The 24,863-nt window shown below is 38.7% G+C and overlaps 1 protein-coding gene across 1 annotated transcript in view; it reads right to left on the bottom strand.

Moving 5' to 3' along the window:
- LOC117394924 (outer dynein arm-docking complex subunit 2-like) overlaps positions 1–24,863 on the bottom strand; it is an 88,492-nt gene that overhangs the window by 50,071 nt on the left and 13,558 nt on the right. Inside the window, exons 8-10 of the mRNA XM_033993666.3 lie at positions 20,565–20,785; positions 18,733–18,885; positions 17,815–17,962 (exon numbers count right to left, since the gene is read on the bottom strand). Coding sequence (XP_033849557.2) covers positions 17,815–17,962; positions 18,733–18,885; positions 20,565–20,785 — 522 coding nt within the window. The remainder of the gene's footprint in view (positions 1–17,814; positions 17,963–18,732; positions 18,886–20,564; positions 20,786–24,863) is intronic.

Here is a 24,863-nt window from a genome sequence, read left to right as displayed (position 1 = left end):
GAAAGCACCACCTATGCACCTGCAAAATATGCATTACAGAAGAGTATACAGTATAAAAAGTGTACTGCATAATACCAATATGACATGAGCTTATATGCTTCTTTGGCACAGTCGCAGTAAAAAAGGACTGTACTTAAAGATGTACAGCAGAGTTGTATTAAAGGCATCTAACAATTTCTGATCTGACTACAAAAGCTGAACTGATCAATCAACAAAAAGTAAAGCTTTTATCTTTTATCACTATACAACCCCACAATAGAGTAGATTGTCTGTTTTTTTTCTTGCTTTATTTCTACTAAAATATAGCTTTGCCAGGTTGCAATTAAATAGCTCTGTTCCATACTAAGAGCATTTTACAACAATAATAATAATAATAATAATAATAATAATAATAATAATAATAATAATAATAATAATAATGTTTCCAAAAACAAATTCTCATTCTAAAAAGGAAATTCCATATTGTTTGTATAATACGTGGTAGTAACACAATTTTACGGTTTGAATGATTTTATGACATCATCTAAAAATCTCTGCATTAAAGTCTTATGATACACTCAATACCAGCTGTTATTTATATAATATACATATGCATGCTAACGAGCACATATGAAAATAATGGTAACTGTTAGAAAAGTAAATTGTTTACATTTTTAATCCATTTAAACCTGCTGCTAATACTTTTATTTCTAGTTTTATTTGTTCCGTAAACTGGTTTTATAGGCTTGATCATTTTGTCTTTGAACCCTGCCAAGAATTTAACAAAATGCTTGTTGGAAATAATACGAGTAGTTTGGGCTGGATCTAAAAACTAAAATAACAGAAAAGCAACGTAGACACATTTCCAGGTCTCCCTTGTTAAACAAGGCTTTAATCTCAATGGTAATTCCTGCATCAAAGTTGATAATATTAAAAAGTGCAAGATACACCCCAAGTTTTAAATGGGGAGACTGATTATGGAAGTGACAATTGCTATTAGAACATAAGAAAGGTTACAAACGAGAGGAGGCCATTCGGCCTATCTTGCTAGTTTGGTTGTTAGTAGCTTATTGATCCAAGCAGCTTCTTGAAGGATCCCAGGGTGTCAACTTCAACAACATTACTGGGGAGTTGGTTCCAGACTCCTACAATTCTCTGTGTAAAAAAGTGCCTCCTATTTTCTGTTCTGAATGCCCCTTTACCTAATCTCCATTTGTGACCCCTGGTCCTTGTTTCTTTTTTCAGGTCGAAAAAGTCCCCAGGGTCGACATTGTCAATACCTTTCAGAATTTGCACTCTTTCTAGTGCAGCAATATCCTTTTTGTAGCAAGGTGACCAGAACTGAACACAATATTCTAGAAGAGGTCTTGTAAAGTTTTAGCATTACTTCCCTTGATTTAAATTCTACGCTTTTCACTATATATCTGAGCATTTTGTCATTTTTTATAGCTCCCCCACATTGCCTAGATGACGACATTTCTGAGTCAACATAAACTCCTAGATCTTTTTCATAGATCCCTTCAATTTCAGTACCTCCCATATGGTATTTATAATGGACATGTTTATTGCCTGCATGCAGTAACTTACACTTTTCTTTATTAAATGTCTTTGCCATGTGTCTGACCAGTTCTGAATGCTGTCTAGATCATTTTGAATGACCTTTGCTGCTGCAATAGTGTTTTCCACTCCTCCTATTTTTGTGTTGTTTGCAAATTTAACAAGTTGGCTTACTATACCAGAATCTAAATCATTAATGTAGATTAGGAAAAGCAGAGGACCTAATACTGATCCCTGTGCTACACCACTGGTTACCTCACTCCATTTTGAGGTTTCTCCTCTAATCAGTACTTTCTGTTTTCTACCTGTTACCCACTCCCTAATCCATGTGCATGCATTTCCTTGAATCCCTACTGCGTTCAGTTTGAGAATTAATCTTTTATGCAGGACTTTGTCAAAAGCTTTCTGGAAATCTAAATAAACCATGTCGTATGCTTTACAATTATCCATTGTCGAGGTTGCATCCTCAAAAAGATCAAGCAGATTAGTTAGACACGATCTCCCTTTCCTAAAACCATGCTGACTGTCTCCCATGATACTATTACCATACAGGTATATTTTTTTATTTTGGATCTTATTATAGTTTCCATAAGTTTACATATAATAGAAGTCAGGGTTATTGGTCTGTAGTACTATTGAGGGGATCTCATCCAGCCCAGGGGATTTGTTTATTTTAAGAGCTCCTAGTCCCTTTAACACTTCTGCCTCTGTTATACTAAATTTTAAATAATTGGATTGGAACAGGTCGACATGTGGGGCATGTTGTCCATATCCTCCTTCATAAAAACTTGTGAAAAGTAATAATTTAATATATTTGCTTCATCTATGATGCCATTAGTATCTCTTCGACATTTTACTATCTCCTTGAATGTTCTTTTGCTGTTATAATTTTGGAAAAACTTTTTGGAATTGGTTTTAGCCCCCTTGGCAGTGTTCATTTTTACCCCTCTCTTGGCCTTTCTAACTTCCTTTTTGACTTGCGCTTGCAGTTAGAAAGCCTTGCACAATCTGCAAAAACAAAATGCTAAACTTTATCATTTTTTTATGTCAGTAGTTTAGAAATATTTAGGGTACTTACAAGTGGTTTTCTTTCAGGTTTAAAAAATATATATTTACTGTAACTAACTTGAATGTTATATACATTCAGAAAATGTGACAGCAACAGGAGCTTGAGGAGCTGGCACACCCACAACTCTTGGAAGTTTACACCCCTAACAGACAGTAAGCCACCAGGGAGATAGAAGAGGGTCAAAACAGCTGGGTTCAGGTAGGCAAAGACAGGAAAAGAAACTTAAGTCAAACAGAAAAACTGAGCCACTTCAAAACTTAGATGATCAAAACCAGCATCAAGAGAATGAAAGGAACAACATCCAGGACCCTATAAACAGTGCTTGCCAGGCAGCAAAAAGGGTGGTCATGATTGTTGGGGACTCCATATTGAGAAACACAAGTTCAGATTCAAATTCAGAGATCTAGGAAGGAAAATGAAATACAAGACCAAAACTGTGGTATTTTCTGGGATACTGCCGGCACCTTGCAAAGGACCATATGGACAGCTGGAAATAAATAAGCTAAATGCATGGCTGAAATTGTGGTTCACACAGGAAGGCTTCACCTTCCTTGAACATTGGTCCACATTTGACAACAAGGACTATCTATATAGGCAGGATGGACTGCACTTAAATAAAAAGGGAACCAATCTACTCTGAGAAAGGATCCCAGAGGAGGTTCAGAAGCATTTAAAGTAGAAAAGAAGGGGGGAGAAATCAACAAAAAAACAGACGGGAGATTACATCAAAAGAAGGGCAACAACTCAGGTAAGACAGCCATTAAATGTATTTATCTAAATGCTAGAAGTCTCAAAAACAAAATGTTAGAATGTTGTGCCAGCCCTCGAGGACATAAAAGAGACTGCAGTCACTCAAAACGTCATCATTTTTCCCTCAAGACTGCTGCAATAAGACGCAGCGACCTTGAAGGTTAATGGTTACATTTCTATTTCAGGGAACCAGGGTTATGATAATAACCTAACGTTCCCTTTCAATTATGAAATGTAACCATTACCTCATGGGTAGACATACCAAAGCTGGCGCAAGGAAAATTGCAGACCAAGTGAAAAGCTACAAGGTTCGGCCAAGGCCACCTTGCACATTACCATGAGGAACCCAGTACAAGTAACAGGGCTAAAAAATTGAGGGGAACTCACCTCTATGTTTATGCTGTAAGGGTTGAGCTCGAGGCCACCCTTAACACTCAGGGTTTTATGGATCCATGACATTCAGCCGATAGAACCACGTAAAAGTGTGGGGCATAGCCCACACTGCAGCATTGCAAATGTCTCTGGCAGTTGCGCCCTGGAATAAAGCCCACAAAGTTGCCATGCCGCTGGTAGAACGGGCAGTGAGCTTCTCTGGAGGGGGCAAGTTGGCTCGTTCATATGCAATCTGAACTGTACCTGTGATCCATCTAGATAGCCAATGTTTAGGCAGAGCTTTCCTATGGGACTTAGCCCGATAACAGATAAAAAACTGCTCAGACTGCCTCCAACTTTTGGTTTTGTCCACATAATACGCTAGTGCCCGCACCAGGCAAAGCGAATGGAGCTGTCCCTCTCTATCAGACTGGAAAGGAGGCAGCTGAAAAGCCTCAAGCTCCCCCGTCTGGTTCATGTGGAATGTCAAAATGGTTTTTGGTAAAAAAGCAGGATTAGTGCAAAGTGTGACTTTCACCCTGGTTTCTTCAAAGATTAAGCAGGCTTTTGCAACCGAAAAAGCTTGCATCTCACTCACCCGCTTAGCAGATGTAATAGCGAGCAAGAAAGCCGCTTTCATTGATAAATATTTCAGCTCCGCTGAATGCAAGGGCTCAAAGGGGGGCTTCATAAGCTCTTCCAGCACCACATTAAGCCTCCAACGAGGGACAATGTCCTTTACAGGCGGCCAAAGCCGCCGAGTACCCTTTAAAAATTGCCCCACCAGGAAATGAGCTCCTGGGGAGACTGAATCAATTTTAATATGACAAGCCGAAATGGCCACCAAATAGACCTTTAGTGTAGAGGGGGATTTCCCCTCATCAAATAGCTCCTGTAAAAATTGCAGTATAGCTGCAATGGGACAGGTTGTAGGGTCTAACCCCTAAGGCAGACACCACATTTGAAAAACTCCTTACTTGTACCCATACTAGGAACATGTGGATTGCGCACTGGCATTCTGTAGGGGGCAATGGGTCGATTCTTGGGAGGCAAACAGGTCCATCTGTGCTCTCCTGAACCGTTTCTAAATGAGGCTCACCACTTCTGAGTGAAGCCTCCATTCTGAAGCACTGGGGATTGTTCTTGAAAGCACTGCTCAATTAATCACCCTGGGAAGATGTACTGCAACCCGGTAGAGACTGGGGGAACCTGAGGCCGCCCTGGTGGTTTATGTATGCCACCACAGTAGTGATGTCCGTGTGGACAAGCAAATGTCTGCCCTGCAAGGCTAGAAACCCTGCCTGCAGTTCCAGAATATTTATATGGAGACATGGTCACGGGGGTCTCCATACTGCTTGCACTCCCCTGCCATTCCACACGACACCCCAGCCGAGGCTGAACGCATCTGTGGTGACAACCTCTCTCCTTGTAACACTGCCCAGTGCTACGCCTAAGCGTAGGTGAGCAGGCTGTGTCCAGACACTGTCCGCAGATGGCCGCGGTTCAATGTGGGTTGAAAAACCGTGCTGAAGAAGCCTTGGAGAGGGTGCATGTGCGGAAGACCCAAAGGAAGGATCTAGGAAGCTGCTGCCATCAAGCCCAGAAGCTGTGAGCTTTCTTTTGTGCTGAAAAAGCTTCAGACAAGCGGCTATTCTTTGCATTCTGTCTTTCGACAGATTGGACAACATGATCCTGGAATCCAGACACACTCCTAAATAGGAGGCTGTCTGTGAAGGTGTGAGCTGGCTTTTTGCATAATTCACTGGCAGACCTAACCGGGACAGGTGATCTGTGATGAACAGCCTGCTTCTGCAGCAGGGTTGTCACCTTCTGTTTGAATTGCAGAGCATAACCAGTCTGTACAGTATTGAGCACCCAGGTGTCCGAGGTGCATTGACGCCAGTACTCCAGGTGACTCCCTGAAAAGGGGCCTTGGGCCTGTGGCAGCAAATTACTAGGGTTTCTGCTTTTTCCTGAGGCTTTTGCCTTTGCGCTTGATGGCGGAACTTATTGAAGTTCCCCATTTTCGCAGCCACGGGTCGTTGTGTCGGTCTCTGAGGCTGCTGGACCCTTGGTCTCCAGTTTGGCGCCGGTCTACATACTGGAGGCGGCCTCTTTGGAAGCAGGCGCATCAGTTTCTTTGTAAACTCCCACACCCGATGAGAGTGCTGCAGCATGTCATCTACCACAGGACCAAAAGTGTGTCCTGGAGTAATGGGAGCATCCAGCAATGGTGCCTTGTCACCGTCTGCTATGCGCGCCTAAGACAGCCAATACTGACGTCTTGCAGCTACTAAAGCAGCCAGTTTCCTACCCACTGCCTGCCCATTGAATTTTGAAATACAGAGCAGGTTCTTATCCACCAGCTGCAGTTCCTCGAGCTGCTGTGGTGTGGGCCTGTGACTCTGTGAAAGAGACTTCAACAAACAGCTCTGGTAAGCAACCAAGATGCTGTTATAATTACCCAGCCGCGCAGCAAAAGCATCAGCTGAGTAAACCTTTTTAAGTATAATTTCAGAAACCCTGCACTGCTTATTCGGGCAGGTAGCGTCTTTATTTAAAAGCGCTAGCTTTGGGGCTTGCACCAATGATGCGATAGCGGCATCTACTTGTGGAAAATCATGCAGCCTGTACAGCGTTCCCAAAGAACGTGAAGCAGCAGGTGCTGTAGCCGGGTGACCCCAGGATGAATGCACCTCAAAGAGGAAATTCGAGTGTACCGGAGAAGACACCTGAGAGGAAACAGGATCATCCTCAAAAATTGAGTCTTTCTGTTTGTCATCTACAAGCCATGGAACATTCAAAACATCCGTGGCTCTTTTTATCAGTGGCAAAAGCTCAGCTGATAATGACACATGTGCTACTGGTGTTGCACCATCTGAGTCACCCTCCTTAGAGGGGAACTATTGATCATCAGAAGCAGCGACAGACAGCAGATCCCCTTTCTGCCACTCTGCATGTACTGCTCCCTGTGACTGTAATGGTGCAGAGGGGGCAGGTGTAGCAGTGCGGTCGCGCAACAGCTCTGCTGACATGTTTCCCTGTTGAGAGATCGCCTCCCAGAGCTTATCCAGCTGCTCAGAGCTCTCTGATCTGCGAGACTGGTGGTTCTTTCTCCTCCTCTTCTTAGGCGGGGAAACCGGAGGAGGGGAAGGGGAAGGAGAAGATGAGGAAGACCATGAAGCCAGTCTCCTACATGATGGTCTCCTATCTTCCCTAGGCACAGAGCTCTCATGAGAGGATATAGCTCTCTCCTTCTGAGCTGAGGAGGGGGGGCCTTGTCCAGGTGGAATGGACAGAGAGCACTCTCTAAAGACACTCGTTTCTCTAATGTACGCACAGAGAAGGACGCACAAAACTCACAATAATAGCGAGTGCCTCTTTAGCATGTTCCGGACCTAGACATCTGCCATGCCTGTCCTCTGTGGGGAGACCCCACTTGCATATGTCACAAGAATGAAAACATAATGCAGTAGTACGTAATGCAAACAATCTTTAACTGTAATCGCTATAACAGTATAGCATATATTACTAGTACCCAAGGAGACTGTTGAACACGTACACAGCAATGCTGCTATGCAGCTGGCAGTGTGATAACAGTGGTAAATGTCTCTAACCAGTGCTGATTAGATAAAAGATGGTACTGTCTTGTATCAAATGCTTAACACTTGCACTGTTTACTATAGTAAACTGTACTGTACACACAGAACGTGTCTATAGTGCAAAGCACAGAACACACAGCACAGTGCAACAGTATGCACAGTGCAGTACAGTATGGTGGGCAATGCACAGTATACACAGTACGGTATAAACAATATGGTATAGTGCTAATGATATATTATATATTACATCTCCACTCTGGCACGCACTTGCAGATTCTTCCTGAGCAACATCCGAAGAATCCGACCCTTCCTCACCAACTATGCTACCCAGCTCCTGGTCCAGGCCCTGGTACTCTCCCGCCTAGACTACTGCAACTCCCTCCTGGCTGGCCTCCCTGCGTCCGCCACCCGTCCGCTCCAGCTCATCCAGAACTCTGCTGCTCGCCTGGTGTTCTCTCTACCTCGCTTCGCCCACGCTACTCCACTACTCCGCTCGCTCCACTGGCTCCCGATCACCGCTCGCATCCAGTTCAAGACTCTTGTACTAGCCTACAGATGCCTTGATCAGACTGCACCCAGCTACCTCCAGACCCTCATCTCTCCCTACACCCCCACTCGACCTCTCCGCTCCGCCTGCACTAGAAGACTGGCTCTACCTCCGCTACGCTCCCCTGCCTCCCGAGCCCGCTCCTTCTCCACCCTTGCTCCGCAGTGGTGGAACGACCTTCCTACAGATGTCAGGACTGCCCAGTCCCTGACCACATTCCGGCGCCTCCTTAAGACTCACCTCTTCAAACAGCACCTGTAGAACTCCTCTGTTGTATCCTGGGACACTATCACCCTTCATTTAAATATGCTTTATTTTGCTCTTATCTGCCCCCTATTTTACTGCATTTAATCCTGTACCTCAGAATATTGTAATCTGCCAAGTGTTTAATCTGTAGTATTTTGTACTTAATCATATCCTGATGTAACTATCACTATTTAATCATATCCTGATGTAACTTTCACTATTATCTGCTGTATTATTGAATTGTGGTTTGTCACACTTGAGAATTATTGTATTTCTTGTTCTTATTGTATGACTTATATTGTAACACTTGAATGTATTTGTATTTGCTTGCGATTGTAAGTCGCCCTGGATAAGGGCGTCTGCTAAGAAATAAATAATAATAATAATAATAATAATAATAATTATAATGCCCAATGTACGGTATATATAGTCAATATATAGCGCACAGTACCCCTGGTACGGTACACACGGTACAGTGAACGATACGGTGTACGGTACAGTGCGGTACGGTGTACAGTATGGTGAATGGTACAGTACGGTATGGTGCACGCGGTATGGTATGGTGCAGAGCATGGTCCACTACCGTAACAATAACTTCGTTCACTAAGAACGGTAGTAGATCAGTGACCTACAGTTACTGAAGAAGCAATATGCAGGGATGCCCACCTGTTTAGCTTCTGGCTTAACACAACACAGACATAAGACTGGAGAAAGCCTGCTGTCACCGTGACAGCCTTCGCAAATGCACTGCAAGCAGAGACCAGAGCGGGAACGAAATACTGTGGGAAGGACTGCAAGCAATCAGACCCCAGCAACTGCTAGTGAATCGGAAGGGTAACCCCGTTCGTTGTACAAAAGTACCGATGGGAACGGTAGCAGGTCTGGGACCTACAGTTACCACAGGAGCGATAAAGGGATGCCTACCTATAATGCTTATTTTGGCTGACCAACAGATCGAAATCCAAGGAAAGCCTACTACTAGAGCCCTAACAGTCTTCATACTAATTCTGAAAGCAGATCTTAATGTGGTACAGAGACACTGTGGGGAAAAGCTGCAAGCAGTAGACCCAGCGCGCGTCTCTATTCAAACGCAGGACAGCTGAGCCCAGCAGCCATGTTAGTATTTCTGTGGAAAAGGCAGAAAATATAACAGAGAAAACAATTTCTTCTCACACAAAACAGTAATCAATCAATTACCGATATTTTAATATTTTTTATAATAAAAAACATGTTTTTTATTTTACGCTTCAACCGAAGCTAGCAGCTTACGAGAGCACCTGTAGCCGGCTTAAGGTGTTCGAACCTGAAACACATAAAAAAACGATTCGCAATAAGTGATAAACACAAGCGAACAATAATAATACAATCAGATATAACACTATGTGAGATCTCTCTCAGGTCGGTGTAAGGAAAAATGAAGACGTTTTGAGTGACTGCAGTCTCTTTTATGCCCTCATGGGAGGGCACAACCGCGTCACGGGCACTATGTGCAGCTTTGGAATATCTATTCAGGTTAGACGGTATCAAAGGATTAGGTAATGGTTACATTTCGTAGTTGAAAGGGAACTTGAAGCTACTGCACTAACAAGTAACTATGATGTAATAGGTATTACAGAAACTTGGTTAACCGAGAGTGATGGAAACGAATATAATGCCTTGATTTAGTCTTTTCAAATAACGAAGACAGAATAACTACAACAGAGGTCAGAGAACCATTGGCAAACTCAGATCACAACATGGAGTGCTTTTTAAAACCTCAAAAGTAACGACTAAAGCGAAGGTTTAGAAAGGCAAACTATCTAGTATCAGAAGTAGATTGGAGTAAAATAGTCAAAACATACACAAAAGTAGACAAATCAAAATCTAAAAATGGTCAAAATGGTTTAAAAGTTCAATTAAAAAAAATATTCAGAGTAAAAAGGCACTTTACAGACCGTTTAAAAGGGACCAAGATCAAAGAACACAGAAAGAGTACTTGGAACTGCCAAATCAAAATCAAAAAGGAAGTTAGAAAGGCCAAGAAAGGCAGAAATGAGCATTCCTAAGGGGGCTAAACCAATTCCAAAAGGTTTTTCTAATATTTTAACAGCAAGAGAACACTCAAAGAGGAGGTAAAATGTCCAAGAGATACAAATGGCAAAATCATAGACGAAAAGAAAAAAACAGCAAATATACTAAACGATTACTTTTCACAAGTTTTTACAAAGGAGGACACAGAGAACATGCCCCACTTGTTGACCTGTTCCTATCCAGTTTTAAATAACTTTTGCATAAGAGAGGCAGAAGTGTTAAAAGGACTAGGAGCTCTTAAAATAAACAAATCCCCTGGGTCAGATGAGATCCTCCCAATAGTACTCAAAGAAATGAAAGAAGTTATTTAAAAAATGCTAACTAAGATCATGCAACAGTCTCTTGACAAAGGGGTCGTACTGACAGACTGGAAAATTGCAAAAGTAATACCAATCCACAAAAAGGGAGACAAAACCGAACCAGGTAACTATAGACCAGTAAGCCTGACTTCTATTATATGTAAACTTATGGAAGTAAGATCCAAAATAAAAAAAAATTCCTATATGGTAACAATATCCTGGGAGACCGGCAGCATGGTTTTAGGAAAAGGAGATCGTGTCTAACTAACCTGCTTGATTTTTTGGTGGATGCAACATCAACAATGGATAATTGCAAAGCATATGACATGGTTTATTAGATTTCCAGAAAGCTTTTGACAAAGTCCCGCATAAAAGATTAATTCTCAAACTGAACGCAGTAGGGATTCAAGGAAATGCAAGCACATTGATTAGGGAGTGGTTAACATATAGTAAATGTAGAAGCCGAATTGCAATTTTGTATTCTGATTATAAAAAATAATGTATTCTTATTTTAGTTTATTTAGAAATGTGTAATTATTTATGGATTGGTATGTGCCCCTTTTTTATGCACTGTGCCCTCAAGTGGTAGTTTTCTTTATAGCTAATGGCAGCAGTGCGGAGTAGTGGTTAGGGCTCTGGACTCTTGACCGGAGGGTAGTGGGTTCAGTCCCAGGTTGGGGACACTACTGCTGTACACTTGAGCAAGGTACCTAGATTGCTCCAGTAAAAACCCAACTGTATAAATGGGTAATTGTATGTAAAAATAATGTGTAAAAAATAATGTAATTGTATGTAAAAATAATGTGATATCTTGTAACAATTGTAATTCACCCTGGATAAGGGTGTCTGCTAAGAAATACATAATAATAATTACATTATTGTTATTTTAGAATGCGGTTTTGAAAGAAAACGGCAAAAAGAAAGAGAACACAGATGACGCAGTGAGTTTTTGTAAGCGAGGAGCAAATACAGATTTTGACCGTTGATAAGTATATAGATTAATAACAAGACTATACATAGAAATCAAAAAGGGACAGTAAGAATATAACAGGACCTAAGGATAAAGGATATAAAGACATAAGGATAAGAAAATAGTTAAACTGAAGAATATTCATTTATGCTTTTGGATGGAGTTACTGTCATGGAACATATTGCTGTATTGGAAGGATTTTCCACGTTTGACTATTAGTGGATGTAAGTAAATAAAAGCTTATTGTTTTCTGAAGATTGAGAAGTCTATACGCCTGGAATTATTCTTTAAGTTAAAAGGTGGAAGTGATATGTGAAGCACATGACTGGATGACGAGTCATAATGTATAGGATACCTAGCTTACAGAAACTAACAAGTGGGAAAATCATTTATTAAGAAGCCACCACAGTAAGCAAACTTGTTAAATTTGCAGACGACACAAAAATAGGAGGAGTGGCAAACACCGTTGCAGCAGCAAAGGTCATTCAAAATGATCTAGACAGCATTCAGAACTGGGAAGACACATGGCAAATGACATTTAATAGAGAAAAGTGTAAGGTACTGCACGCAGGCAATAAGAATGTGCATTATAAATACTAAATGGAAGATACTGAAAGGTATTGACAATGTCGAGTCAAGGGACTTTTTTGACCTGAAAAAAGAAACAAGGACCAGGGGTCACAAATGGAGATTAGATAGAGGAACTTTTTTTTACACAGAGAATTGTGGGAGTCTGGAACCAACTCCCCAGTAATGTTGTTGAAGCTGACACCCTGGGATCCTTCAAGAATCTGCTTGATAAGATTCTGGGAACAATAAGCTACCAGCAACCAAACAAGCAGGATGGGCCGAATGGCCTCCTCTCGTTTATAAACTTTCTTATGTTCTTAACTGCCATTATCCCCTTATTTTAATTTCCTTATTTTTACCACAACAAAACCCAAATGGTAGGAAATACTATTCTACATTGTATTACAGTGTTTATTATCATTATTTGTGATTATTGTGCTAGGTGAAACAGTTATTTTAAATGTCAACTTTACTTACCAAAGGGTAAAAAACATGTAAATTAGCAGTTACATTTAATTTTTTTCAAACTGCAAAAAATGTACTTAGCAGTAATATGTTTTTCCAGCAAATTTGTAGCTTCTAAAGACTATATATAGGACTGTGAACAGACTGGCTGGTGGTGGTGTCAGGCCAGGAAAGGAGTGGTGAGTGAATTTCGCTGTTGTGATGGTTATAAATAAAACAACACACAGAACAAACAAAACAGCATGTTTGGCAAAATAAATACAGACAAAACAGACAGTGGTCGAACCCCAAACAAGTATCATGTGGGTTCTCCCGCAGGACTAGCAATTGTTATGATATTCTTTGTTTTTATTTTTCCTCTCTATCTCTCCCATTCTCCACTACGAACACACCAACCCCGAATGAGTGATTCGTGCATCTATATATACAGCTGTGCCGGGATTCAATTACTAATTAATCATTCACTTGAATCCCTGCACGTGAACTCATTTGTGCAATCCCCGTGCCCACATAATAATACACATGTATTAATCATTCACTTGAATCCCAGCACGTGAAGTGATTGTGAAATCCCCGTGCCTAAATACAACTAAATATATTTTAAATCTCTTGTGCTACATAACCTACACTCTGTGCACTAATACATACACATCATTTAATCATATCCTGATGTAACTATCACTATTATCTGCTGTATTATTGAATTGTGGTTTGTCACACTTGTACTTTGCTTGAACAAAATTTATTGTATTTCTTGCTCTTATTGTATTACTTGTATTGTAACACTTGAAATGTATTTGCTTACGATTGTAAGTCGCCCTGGATAAGGGCGTCTGCTAAGAAATAAATAATAATAATAATAATAATAACATCACATAAAACATAAAACAAAAAAATAAGCACAGAAGTGGGGCACCCCGCCACAAGGACCTACTTTGCACTGGCTGAATGATACATTACATAAAGCTTCATTTAAATGTTATTGTTTTTTGTTTTCTTTTTATCAAATAAAGAGAGTAATTTTATATTTTATAAGTGCAATAACCCACTCCAGGGTGTGCGGTAAGACACATACCTTATTGCACTTATGGGTGGTTGAAGGCACAAGGCCTATGCCTCACAACACACCCAGACGTGCGTAAGATAGGCCTATGTCTTTTCACACACCTGTTGTGTGTTCCTGCTTACTTAACTAACTGTTACTTACTTTTTCTTATTTATTAATACTCATGAGCAGTATTTTTCATTGAAAAGTAATTGCAGCAGAAAATACATTCCCTCTTTGCAAATTTTAGGAAATTTTACTGCAGATTTCCGTGGCGACGAATTAAAATTGAACAAAAACTGTCCTGTGGATGAGCGACAAAAGCCCATGCCTGGCTTCAGCGCAGGGAGCTATGTCCTTGCAGGATTGAATCTAAGCTGCTGGTTGACCAAAAAAATAAAAAACAAAAAAACGTTTTCTGAATAAATAAATAGTTATTATTAAGTTAAACTGTGTTTGTTTATTTATGTGGCCAATAATTAGCTTTACATATGAATCCTAAGCAAAATTACAGAATATCCTACACTTTAGCCTTGCCCATTTTGTTGCCAGTTTAGAGCCCTGTATACACCTTCATCTAAAGGGTTTTGATCTGTCTGTTGTTATCTGTATTGTAGCGCTTTCTGATTTCCAAGTTATGCATTAGCCGTAGCCCTTTTTAAAAAAAAAAAATTAACTAAAAGTAACTGCATCATATTTTTTTCACATAAATTGTAAACATGTTAAAATTACAGTTACAAGTTAATGAAAAATGTAATGCAGTAATGCAGTTACAGGAAGTAGAGCATTTAGTGTAAGTAGCTTGGCTCTCATCAGTCCTTATATTGTTGTATAAGGAATAATACTAATCCCTCCTAAATTATTTACAGTATTCATCACATCTGTCAACTCTTTAAATAAGTACAATTCATTGGTTTTCACCGTTGGCAGGCCTACATAAAATGTTCTGTTTCAAATTACATGTTTTATTTTTTCACAATTTTCCAAAAATACACAGGAAGATAAAATGCCTTATATTTTAAAAAGATGTATACATTCTGATCTAATACAAACCACACTCATCAACCAGCAAGAAACAATTACAATAGGATTAAGTATTAATTAATGCAGCAGTGCTCTGTAGCTGATTTTAGAGTACATGTATAATTGTGTGCATTTTAGAGTACAGCCAATAATTGTGTGCATCTTTGCATCTTAAGCCCCTTTCACACTGGCACTTCTACCCAGGCCCAGACCTGGGTTCTGGCTACCCGGGTCACACTCCCACGTAGTGTGAAACCACGTACCTGGGTTGTACCCCGGTTAACCAGGGTCCCAGCGACTTTGACCCGGGTTGAGCGAGACAAAATGCATGACGGCCATTTATAAGACGACGAAATAACAAACAGCCATGCCTGCTTTTACTTCCACAAGGAACGTTTCTGTTTATTCGGTTCAATATATTTTTGTTGTTTGAGAGACACCATGAGCCAGATTGCAGCAGGGATGAAGAAACATTTGCTCGGATCAACATTTGGGCAGACAGTTCAATCCAGAGAAGCTTGGATCGAAGCGCCTGGAACAAGCTGCTCCCGGGGCATTGATACACATATTGCTTTATCAAAAGCTTTGTGAAATCATGTAGTCGTCCCGCATGACACCGGGTCCTGACCCGTTTAGGTTCCAACCCGGGTACAGCATGCCAGTGTGAAAGGAGCTTTAGTTACACAAATAGTTGCCACTGCCCACACATAAAATATGCTTGTTATTTCAACTTCAATGGAAATTTTTCTTCAGCTTCAGAAGCACCAACAAATGTGTGATAGATGTTTTACAGTATTAAGTTAAAGTTTTAAGTACAAAAGACGCAAATCCTTATTGATTTTCCATTTTTAAAGAGTTTTTTCCCATACCTTTATATTGTGTTTTGAGAATACCTGATGAGTGAATTCCTTTTATTTAAATAATTAGCCTACTTATTTATCTTTTTAAATATAACAGAAATCCTACTGTATCGCCAAACATCTGCAAGCCACAGCATTGGTACATGTAGCATAAATTAAATACAGAGCTGCAGTAAGCACCAGCTGTTAAACTGCAGGGGCGCAAATACTACTTTCAGTTAAAGAAGCCTAACAAGTTATGAAAAGTCTTAAGGTATAATTACATTTTATTATTAATCATATTGGTAAAATAGTGCTTTTTTATTGCTTGAGAGTTTAGAGCCAGTTCCAATTAATTTGTTTACAAAAGGAGAGTGTGTAATAATTGGTAACAGCCTGTTAAAGCAAGTTCTATGAAACACTGTTTTGTTGCCATATATATCCAATGCTAGCTAATTAGGCAATTTAGTTTCTGCTTGTAAAACAAATACCCTGTGGTTACCCAAATATCGATGCCAATTAAATAATATGGAAAGTATAATGCTTGGTCAATGAGCATATGTGCTATAAATGGTTACATTTCAGGTGTGCTGCATATGTTCAAGCCCTCTATTGCCAATGAACGCTCTTCAAAAATGTCTACAAATAAAAGCATTCCCTAAATTAATTCAGGGAAACGTGTCCAGTTGTTTGATAATGAGCATAACACATTTGAGAATAAACTATTGCAACTGTCATCTGTGATTTCCATTTTAGTGGGCACGAAAGAACAATGTATTTAACCCTTACCTATTACTGCACATTTCCTTTCTTCTTTCCAAAGAGAAAATGTTATAGGGCAATTATTAGTCCAAATATAAGACCATAAATCATTTTATTTAAGACTTGCTGATTACTAACAAATACTTATTTATAACCATTTTTATGACATTATTTATTTCTTAAATATTTATAAATGTATTGTAATCAAGATCTTAAAATTGTACTCTTTGGGCCATTTAAGTCCTCCCACAGATTTGCAGTCCAGTAGTTTTAATTAGCTTGTTTTGGGTGACATCATAGGGAGGTTTCAATTGTGACAAAACCAGGGAGCACATGGCTTTGCTACATTCAGTCTTCCTGCACTGTATAGGAAAACTGCTCCTGGTGCTTAAGATCAACTACACTCTGGTGTCATTATTTAGAACTAGAGAGAACATTACAGTATAGTATACTTGTACCAAATTGTCAGTCATTCTTTGTAAATGAACCCACCTGGCCAAACTAGTAGCAATACAATCTCATTCAACATTGGTCCAGCCCTTTTTGATCTGCCAACACTTGAACTCGGTTTTCGTATTTCTCCCTCTCATACACACTGCTTTTCTGGCAGTCTCTAAAGTTAATTTGTCATGTATATATGCGGGAACAAGGGCAATGAAAATATGCAAACTCAGTGTGACACAGAGTGTAATGTTTTTCTTCACCAATTAATAAACTCCATATGCATGGTCAAGGACACATCATCAATACAATGTTCCTCTAACATTTTGATATATGTATGTTGCAACTGCATCTCTACTGTACCTGGCACTGCAAATGTATTCTGCTCTACACATATAATTAAATTGTCCCTTTTTTGGAAGAACAAAGCCAAATAACATATTGACTAACCACTTCATTAAACAAAATGTAATGATATACAATGTGCTGGATTAAACAGAAATATCTTGTATTTTAAATCATGCCACTTCTACATTAGGTATTTTCACTGACAACTAAATCATTCAAATACTTATATAAACACAACCAGGGCTTGGTCTGCTGCACTCAACTTTGCTAATTACTGTTCCAATAAAAGTCATAGCAAACAGATATTTCTGGGAATCCATTTTCTTTTAAAAGTAAGAATGGAGTGGCACAATTTTTACAGACATTATTTCTCAAACCAAGAACAGCACCAGTTTATGAAATATTAATTAAGATATACCAAAAGGTTTTAAACCTGTTTGTTAAGAGCAATCAGCTTTAGACAGTGAAAGCAAACACTTGACTGTAATGCAGTTCTTATTAGTATTCGTAATTTCCTTAATTCCTTTGCTGTTAAAGCCATACTGACTTGAATAAATGCATTATTTTAATGAAGTATGTATTCACTTAATAACTGAAAGAGAATATTACATGTATAATTTCATGGACGTAGAATTCTCAAGATCCTGTAAATGGACAAAGTGTAACCCTGTATAATACTGTACAGTGTCAGTAATTCAAATTCTATTACAGGAATTTTGAATTAATAAATACAGTTTTATATTCATTAAAGGCACACAAAAAAAAAAAAACTGTTTTTCAACAGACTATGAGCCCATATATTACATGTTAAATTAACATCATAAACACATACTTCTTACTGAAACAAGTTGTACTCTTACCTTTAAGTACTTTACCAACTTCTGAATTTGCCAGTATTCCGAAGGTAAGTCTGTGTTTGACTCCTGACGGCGATCAGGCTGGTCTTCATCTTCTTCACTCTCTGAAGAACTCTCACTGAAATCTTCATCCCTAGCCCCAGGAGTCTTACTTATTTAACAAATAGAAGGACACATATTTGATTTAATTTCTGGTTTTAAATCATCTTAAATTTCACACCTAGGGAATGTTACCAGCAAGTCATTTTACACAGTAATGTACAGATTGAATGCTTCAGTATAACAACTAACACAAAGACTATCCAAGGATAACTTCTTATAGTTTCAGTGTGTTAAACAGAAAAATATGTATAGAGCATTGTGGCAGGACGAAAGCCCTGCCGAACTGACGTGTGTGTTTGTGTGGGGAATATTGGGTTGGCTCCAGCCACAGGTATATAAATAAAGAGGGTGATCACGGGTGTTAATTTAGAATTAATGTTGGTGTTAGAGGTGAAGGTGTGTTCCGTGCTGTGCTGTCCCATCCTGTGTTTACGAGTTTTTGTATAACCTTTTGTTTTGGCCCTTGTGACATTTGTTTTGTTAAATGTGTTTTGTGTAGTGTCTGTACCGTCTTATTTGTTTAATTAAAAGAGTGCATTTACATTTAAACTGCAAGCTTTCTGTGTCTCAGTCTCTCTCCCTGTCAAGCAACATCCAGGCCATGATGCTACCATGTCATAGATATACCATAGATATACACATTAGTATATTAGTTTACAGGTCCTCTGTTTGTTGTGGTGTTGAAACAATAAACAACCTTCTTAAATCATATTAAATAATTAAAAACATATACAAATTACAGTTCATAAGAAATTCAAAAACAAAAACAAAAAATACACAAAGTTTACCTAAATAGCCTATCCCACCCGACAAACTTACGTTTTTCGTGCAGAAGGTCTTCTTGGTAAATGTGCAGAGGAAAAATGTGCCTTGTTTTTAAATTCTGGACTCCGAGGAGAGATCCTTCCCTTTGCTGCAGTTTCTTTTTCAGGTTTGACAATCTTTATAATTGTGGAATTTTCATTTTTTTCCCTAAAAAAATACATTTAAATTGTAAAATTATTAAAACCCCAACAATCCAGTATCTTAATTCTAAAAACATGAGGGGTGTACCTACATTATATTGATTTACTTAAAGGAAATATTTATAGGCCTGATAGTTTAACAAACAAAGTTTAACAGCATTTTGTACACGTTTTCCCGTACTCTGAATCATTGCACTGCTTTTTGGATTCAGATTGAACATTAAAATGATTACATAACACTCAGCTCTTGCAAAATAAACACATTTTCAACCAAATACTAGTGTATATATATATATGCTTCTGCATTAAGTTGCCATTATACAATATTACAATTTTGATCTATTCGCCTCTGTTACGGTGAGGGCAGTTAAGCCTAAAAAACTGTTATGCCCAAAAGGAAGGGCAATTTGAACTGGTAGCAGTAAATGCAACATTGCTTTTTGATTGAAACATAACTGTACTGTCAAATCAGCCTTGCTCTTTCATAATTTTGCTTAATCGTGTCTGTCCATCGTGTCTGTAACACTACATGATGAACACAATAACTGGCTTCATTTTGCACAAATTGTTACCAAACTTTTCTCATACACTCCTAGCCTCATAGACTTTTCAAATTGATTTAGCTATAATGCAATATATTTATATTTTAACCAGTACATGCACTCTTTCATGTTTTTTTTTCACATTCTTATTTTTGCAATTATGAAGACCCAATTAACTTTTTTTCATTGAGGATAGCAGCTGACCATGTTGATTTACAGGAGGGAGTGGGTGAAATTCAGACCAAAACAAAACTAAAACAATGTGAAACGTCTTAAAAACTATAGCTCATAATTACTCCATCTCTATATTTTAAAAGAAATATTCACACAATAAACCACATGAAGAAATAGGATAAATATTTAGAGCATAAAGTGTAAGCTACATAAAATCATAGACCACAATGTAGTTTACAAATAAATTGAAACACTTTTTAAGCTTGTATGCGATGAACAAAAAATGCTACAATCTAATAAAATAAAAATAAAATCTACTTGCATGTCTAGCTAATAATATATAACAATGACCTTAAACTACACAATATAACATATAATTAAGTGCTATTTAAAATAAAACTTGAAACAAATTATTCAACAATAGTAATACGTCTTGTAGCTCTTATCAAACTGGATGCGTTCTTGCAGAGCTGTACACGTCACTCTGGTCTAGACAGAACACACTGAGCTCTGAGAAAAACACAGTTTCTCCAGGAGACCTCTTTTGGTGCACCAGGAAATTATGCCAGAGGAAAAGACTGCAGTTTACTGCAAAGTTTGTTATGCATAGTAAAGAAAACTGGGGTGTTTGGATGGCAAGTTAGAGACTAAACATTACATCCGTGAAAAGATGAAACGTGCACAAAACAAAGATTAGCACAATAGTAAACTTTCATACCTAGCAATATTTACTTTAATGTTAGAACACCAACTTAGAATGTGGCTTATTTATTTTATGGCTTCAAGAAACCAGTAAGACATTAATGATTATGCCCTTTTCACTCATTAAGCAGTACACACAACTAAAGTGGCACTTACGTATTTCCAAAATATTTTTATCGTTCGCCTATCATGCAGAAATGCAGATTTTTATCTATCAACACTATAACCTTTAAACTAATTAAACTATACAAGTTAAATGATTACATACCCTTGGGAAGAAGTTAAATTAAGATTCTTCCACTTTAAAGATGGTTCCAATTTTTTTGGGAGGGTTGGCTTGTTCTGTGTAGGCTGTTGTCTCATCTTCTCATGCACATTCTTTTCTTGATTCTCGTAAGACCTTTTGGTTTGGCCTTGTTCCTCAGTATCAACCAATTCCACATGTTGGGTCTTTTGAGTCGATGGAGGTTCTTCATAAATTGCAAAATCCTGTTCAAAAAAGAATTCAGTTGTATTGCTACACTTACTCAAAAGTAAAAAAAAATATATTATAATTAGGGCTTCTGATTTTCAGTTTTAACCGTTAAAACACCCCCAATACAAAAAAAAAATGAAATCGGTGGATAGATAGCCAATAAACACCGGAAAGCACAGGAAAATGGTTGGAAATAGTTAATCAATTCATGTTGACTTTACCCTATTCCCATTAAAAAATAAAACCTACTATAACAATAATAATAAATACATTTCACAGAGCTGCATTTCACAACGTCCAGCCTTTCTGACTTGCATCATTGATTCGTTCTCAATACTTTAAACCTGCCCCAACTACTGAAGGACAGCATTTTCCTACATTTCTATTGGAGACTCCGCTTGTGAGATTTAAAACAAGATTACAATCAGGATGGAGGCTTGGTAACAGGATTTCAAGCTGTATTACAGTTAAGATACAGAGGATTTAAAACAGAATTGTGGCAAAATGTACACAAATGCCTACACACAAAATCCCCGGAATGTGCCCGTGAACACAGGGATTCCGTTATGGAAGACAGCAATGGAAGGAAGGTACAACTTAAGTGTGCAAGTACTGTTGAGTTACTATACATATTTTGACAAAAAAAAAAAAAAAAACACTCACACATTTTGAGAAGTAACCGAAAACACTAATTTCATACAGTATAGAGAATATCAAAAACAAAAGCCCCGAAAAATAAACGAAAGCCCCGAGTACATAAAACTTGAAACTAGCTAAGCACCAAAAAATACAATTAATAAAACCGGAAAAACAGAAGCCCTAATTATAATAAACAATGGTTACACTATATAACACAATTTTTGTTCCTGGGTAGTAAGTGTTATTTCCTAATTGCTTATGCCTCAAAAGTATAGAAAATGCCTATTATTCCCCACAAACTTTGCTTTTGTGACCAGGACAGTGATATTTTGAAATTTACCTATTTCCAATGAGAAAACGGGCGAATTTGTGTCTTTTCGTTCACATAAAGTCAGAAAAAAACAACATATGAATCCAAATTAACATGTATTTATACTAAAGTAATACAAAAATGACTACAAAAGATTTAGAAGTGAGTAGTTTTTCGAGATTTACGATTATACTGTAAATCACTTTCACGAATCAGCCCCCAAATGTAGTCTCCCATCATGTTCTCGTTATACTGTCCTTCATTGACAACTCATCCAGGAGCCTCAAAGCCGTGCTGCTCCATAATGGTAACAAGTACCCGTCTCTTCCCCTGGCTCACTCGGTGCACCTCAAAGAGGATTACAACAGCATCAAGACCTTGCTGGACACCTTGAAGTATGATGAGTATGGCTGGGACCCCCGGAAGGTGCTGATGCCACCACTGCACATCAAACTGGGCCTTATGAAACAATTTGTCAGAGCTCTAGATAAGGAGTCGGCAGCCTTCAAGTACCTTCAAGACTTCTTCCCTAAGCTGTCTGAGGCAAAGGTCAAAGCCGGTGTCTTCGTCGGACCACAGATAAAGAAGATCCTGGAGTGCAATGAATTCCCCAAGAAGCTCACTAGTAAGGAGAAAGCGGCTTGGAACAGCTTTGTCGCAGTGGTTCGGGGCTTCCTGGGCAATCACAAGGCCGAAAACTATGTGAAGCTGGTTGAGACTCTGGTGAAGAACTACGGCACAATGGGCTGTAGGATGTCCCTCAAAGTCCATATCCTTGATGCTCATCTTGATAAATTCAAGGAGAACATGGGAGCGTACTCGGAGGAGCAAGGCAAGCGCTTCCACCAGGATAAACTGGACTTTGAACGCCGCTACCAAGGACAGTATAACGAGAACATGATGGAAGACTACATTTGGGGGCTGATTCGTGAAAGTGATTTACAGTATAATCGTAAATCTCGAAAAACTACTCACTTCTAAATCTTTTGTAGTCATTTTTGTATTACTTTAGTATAAATACATGTTAATTTGGATTCATATGTTGTTTTTTTCTGACTTTATGTGAACGAAAAGACAAAAATTTGTTACACGGTGTTATAAAATTATATAGGCTTAGGTTGTATATAATAATAAAAAAAAGGTTATTTATGACCATTTCAAGTATAGCAAATTTTCCATTTCGACATCAGACATGTTGCTTCTCTATTCCTTTTTGAGGGAAACATAGCAAGTTTTCCATAAGCAGAAACAAAGCCTCTTTTTATGAAAACAATACTGCAAAGCAAGCACACCACTCCAACAATAAAAAGAACAATTCCACTCTAATATTGTAATAAAATAATTTTAACCACACTTAAAGGTAAGCTCTCAATTAATTATGCGGCGTAATTCAGCATTAAATAATGTGAGCAGCTCTGTGGCTAAGCACATGGGGGGACATGTATGAAGATCGACCGACACAGCGCTAAATTGTAGTGGTTAGGGCTCTGGACTCTTTACCGGAGGGTCGTGGGTTCAATCCCAGGTGGGGGACACTGCTGCAGTACCCTAGAGCAAGGTACTTTACCTAGATTCCTCCAGTAAAAACCCAACTGTATAAATGGGTAATTGTATGTAAAAATAATGTGATCTCTTGTAACAATTGTCATTTGGAGAGGCAGAAATGACAGTTCAAAATGGGCTAACCTGTGTTTTAAATAACATGTACAGGTTTTAACCCACTAAAGCCAGGGTAGCTCATCTGGAGAGGCAGAAATAACCTGTGTTGACTAAGTGTCTTGACTTTATATTATATTATTATTATATGACGGATAAAACCAAATATACAAAATGAAAAGGATAACTTACTGAACCAAGTTTATTATGGGACTGTGGCAGGGCGGAAGCCCTGCACATGGGAAATATGTAGTTCTATTGTATATTTTTGCGTTATTTGTTATTACGTGTCTCAGCAGAGCGTTAGTATAAAAATATAGAGGTCACTGTGATCGGGGCTGCTGCAAGGCCTGCCGTTTTCACGGCACCTTTGATTTAGTTTGTTGTATTATGTTTTATTTTGTGTTTGTACAGTCATGTATCGTCCTCTGTGCGCTACCATCACTGGTAGCGTCACATGACATTATTGTTTACTTTTTGTTTATGTTCATTGATTAAATCCCGTGCGCCTGTGTCGGCGTATCAACGTCAATCTCTACCTCAGTCTCGTCTGTGTTCTCCTCGGCCGCCTGAGGCAAGTATACCAGGACTCTACCACAGGGACGAATACAAACAATTATACAAAATCAAATAGCCGGTATCGAGCTATAATTTCAACCTCATGGAGATCAAAAAAGGTAATGCAGACCCCTAAATACTCTCCCTTCTTCTCAGTACTCTCCCTCTGTTCCTGGGTTGATCAGGAAGGTTAGGAGCCTGCACTCTGTCGTAAGAAATACGTTATGACTGCATAATACTCTTTCCTATCAGCTGTTCTGCCGCCTCATAAATCTCATTTTAATATCACAGACTTAATTTATAAATGAGCCCCATCTACAATTTGCCGATGCATATAATTAAGGCTTGACACACCTTAAAGTGTGTCAAGCCTTAATTATGACCTATTTAAATTTTAATGTTCATTAGAAAACCTGACAGTATTTCTACATATGCACAACTTGTGTGTGTGAGAAAAGCCATTACTATCTTTATCTTTTTTTTATAGCGCCTTTCATAGTGGACCACCATCACAAAGCGCTTTACAGAGGTAGGCTGTGAACTGTGCATTATATGCAGAGTCACTTTATTATTATTATTATTATTATTTATTTATTAGCAGACGCCCTTATCCAGGGCGACATACAATCGTAAGCAAATACATTTCAAGTGTTACAGTACAAGTAATAATACAATAATACAATTACAATAGGACACTGATTTAACATCTCATCTGCAGGATGGAGGACAAGGAGGTTAAGTGACTTGCTCAGGGTCACATAGTGAGTCAGTCATTGTCATAGATTTGAACCGGTGACCTTCTGGTTACAAGCCCTGGACTTTAACCACTGGACCACACTGCTTCCTTGAATAGAGGTAGCAATGGAAAACTTGTAGACATATAGTAAAGCCAATGTCATAATGCCATATACATTAAGGGCAAACTAGCT

Source organism: Acipenser ruthenus, chromosome 3 (genome assembly GCF_902713425.1).
Source record: "Acipenser ruthenus chromosome 3, fAciRut3.2 maternal haplotype, whole genome shotgun sequence".
NCBI lineage: Eukaryota > Metazoa > Chordata > Actinopteri > Acipenseriformes > Acipenseridae > Acipenser > Acipenser ruthenus.
The sequence above is the reverse complement of the archived record's forward strand: the minus strand, read 5'-3'. Positions and strand labels throughout refer to the sequence as shown.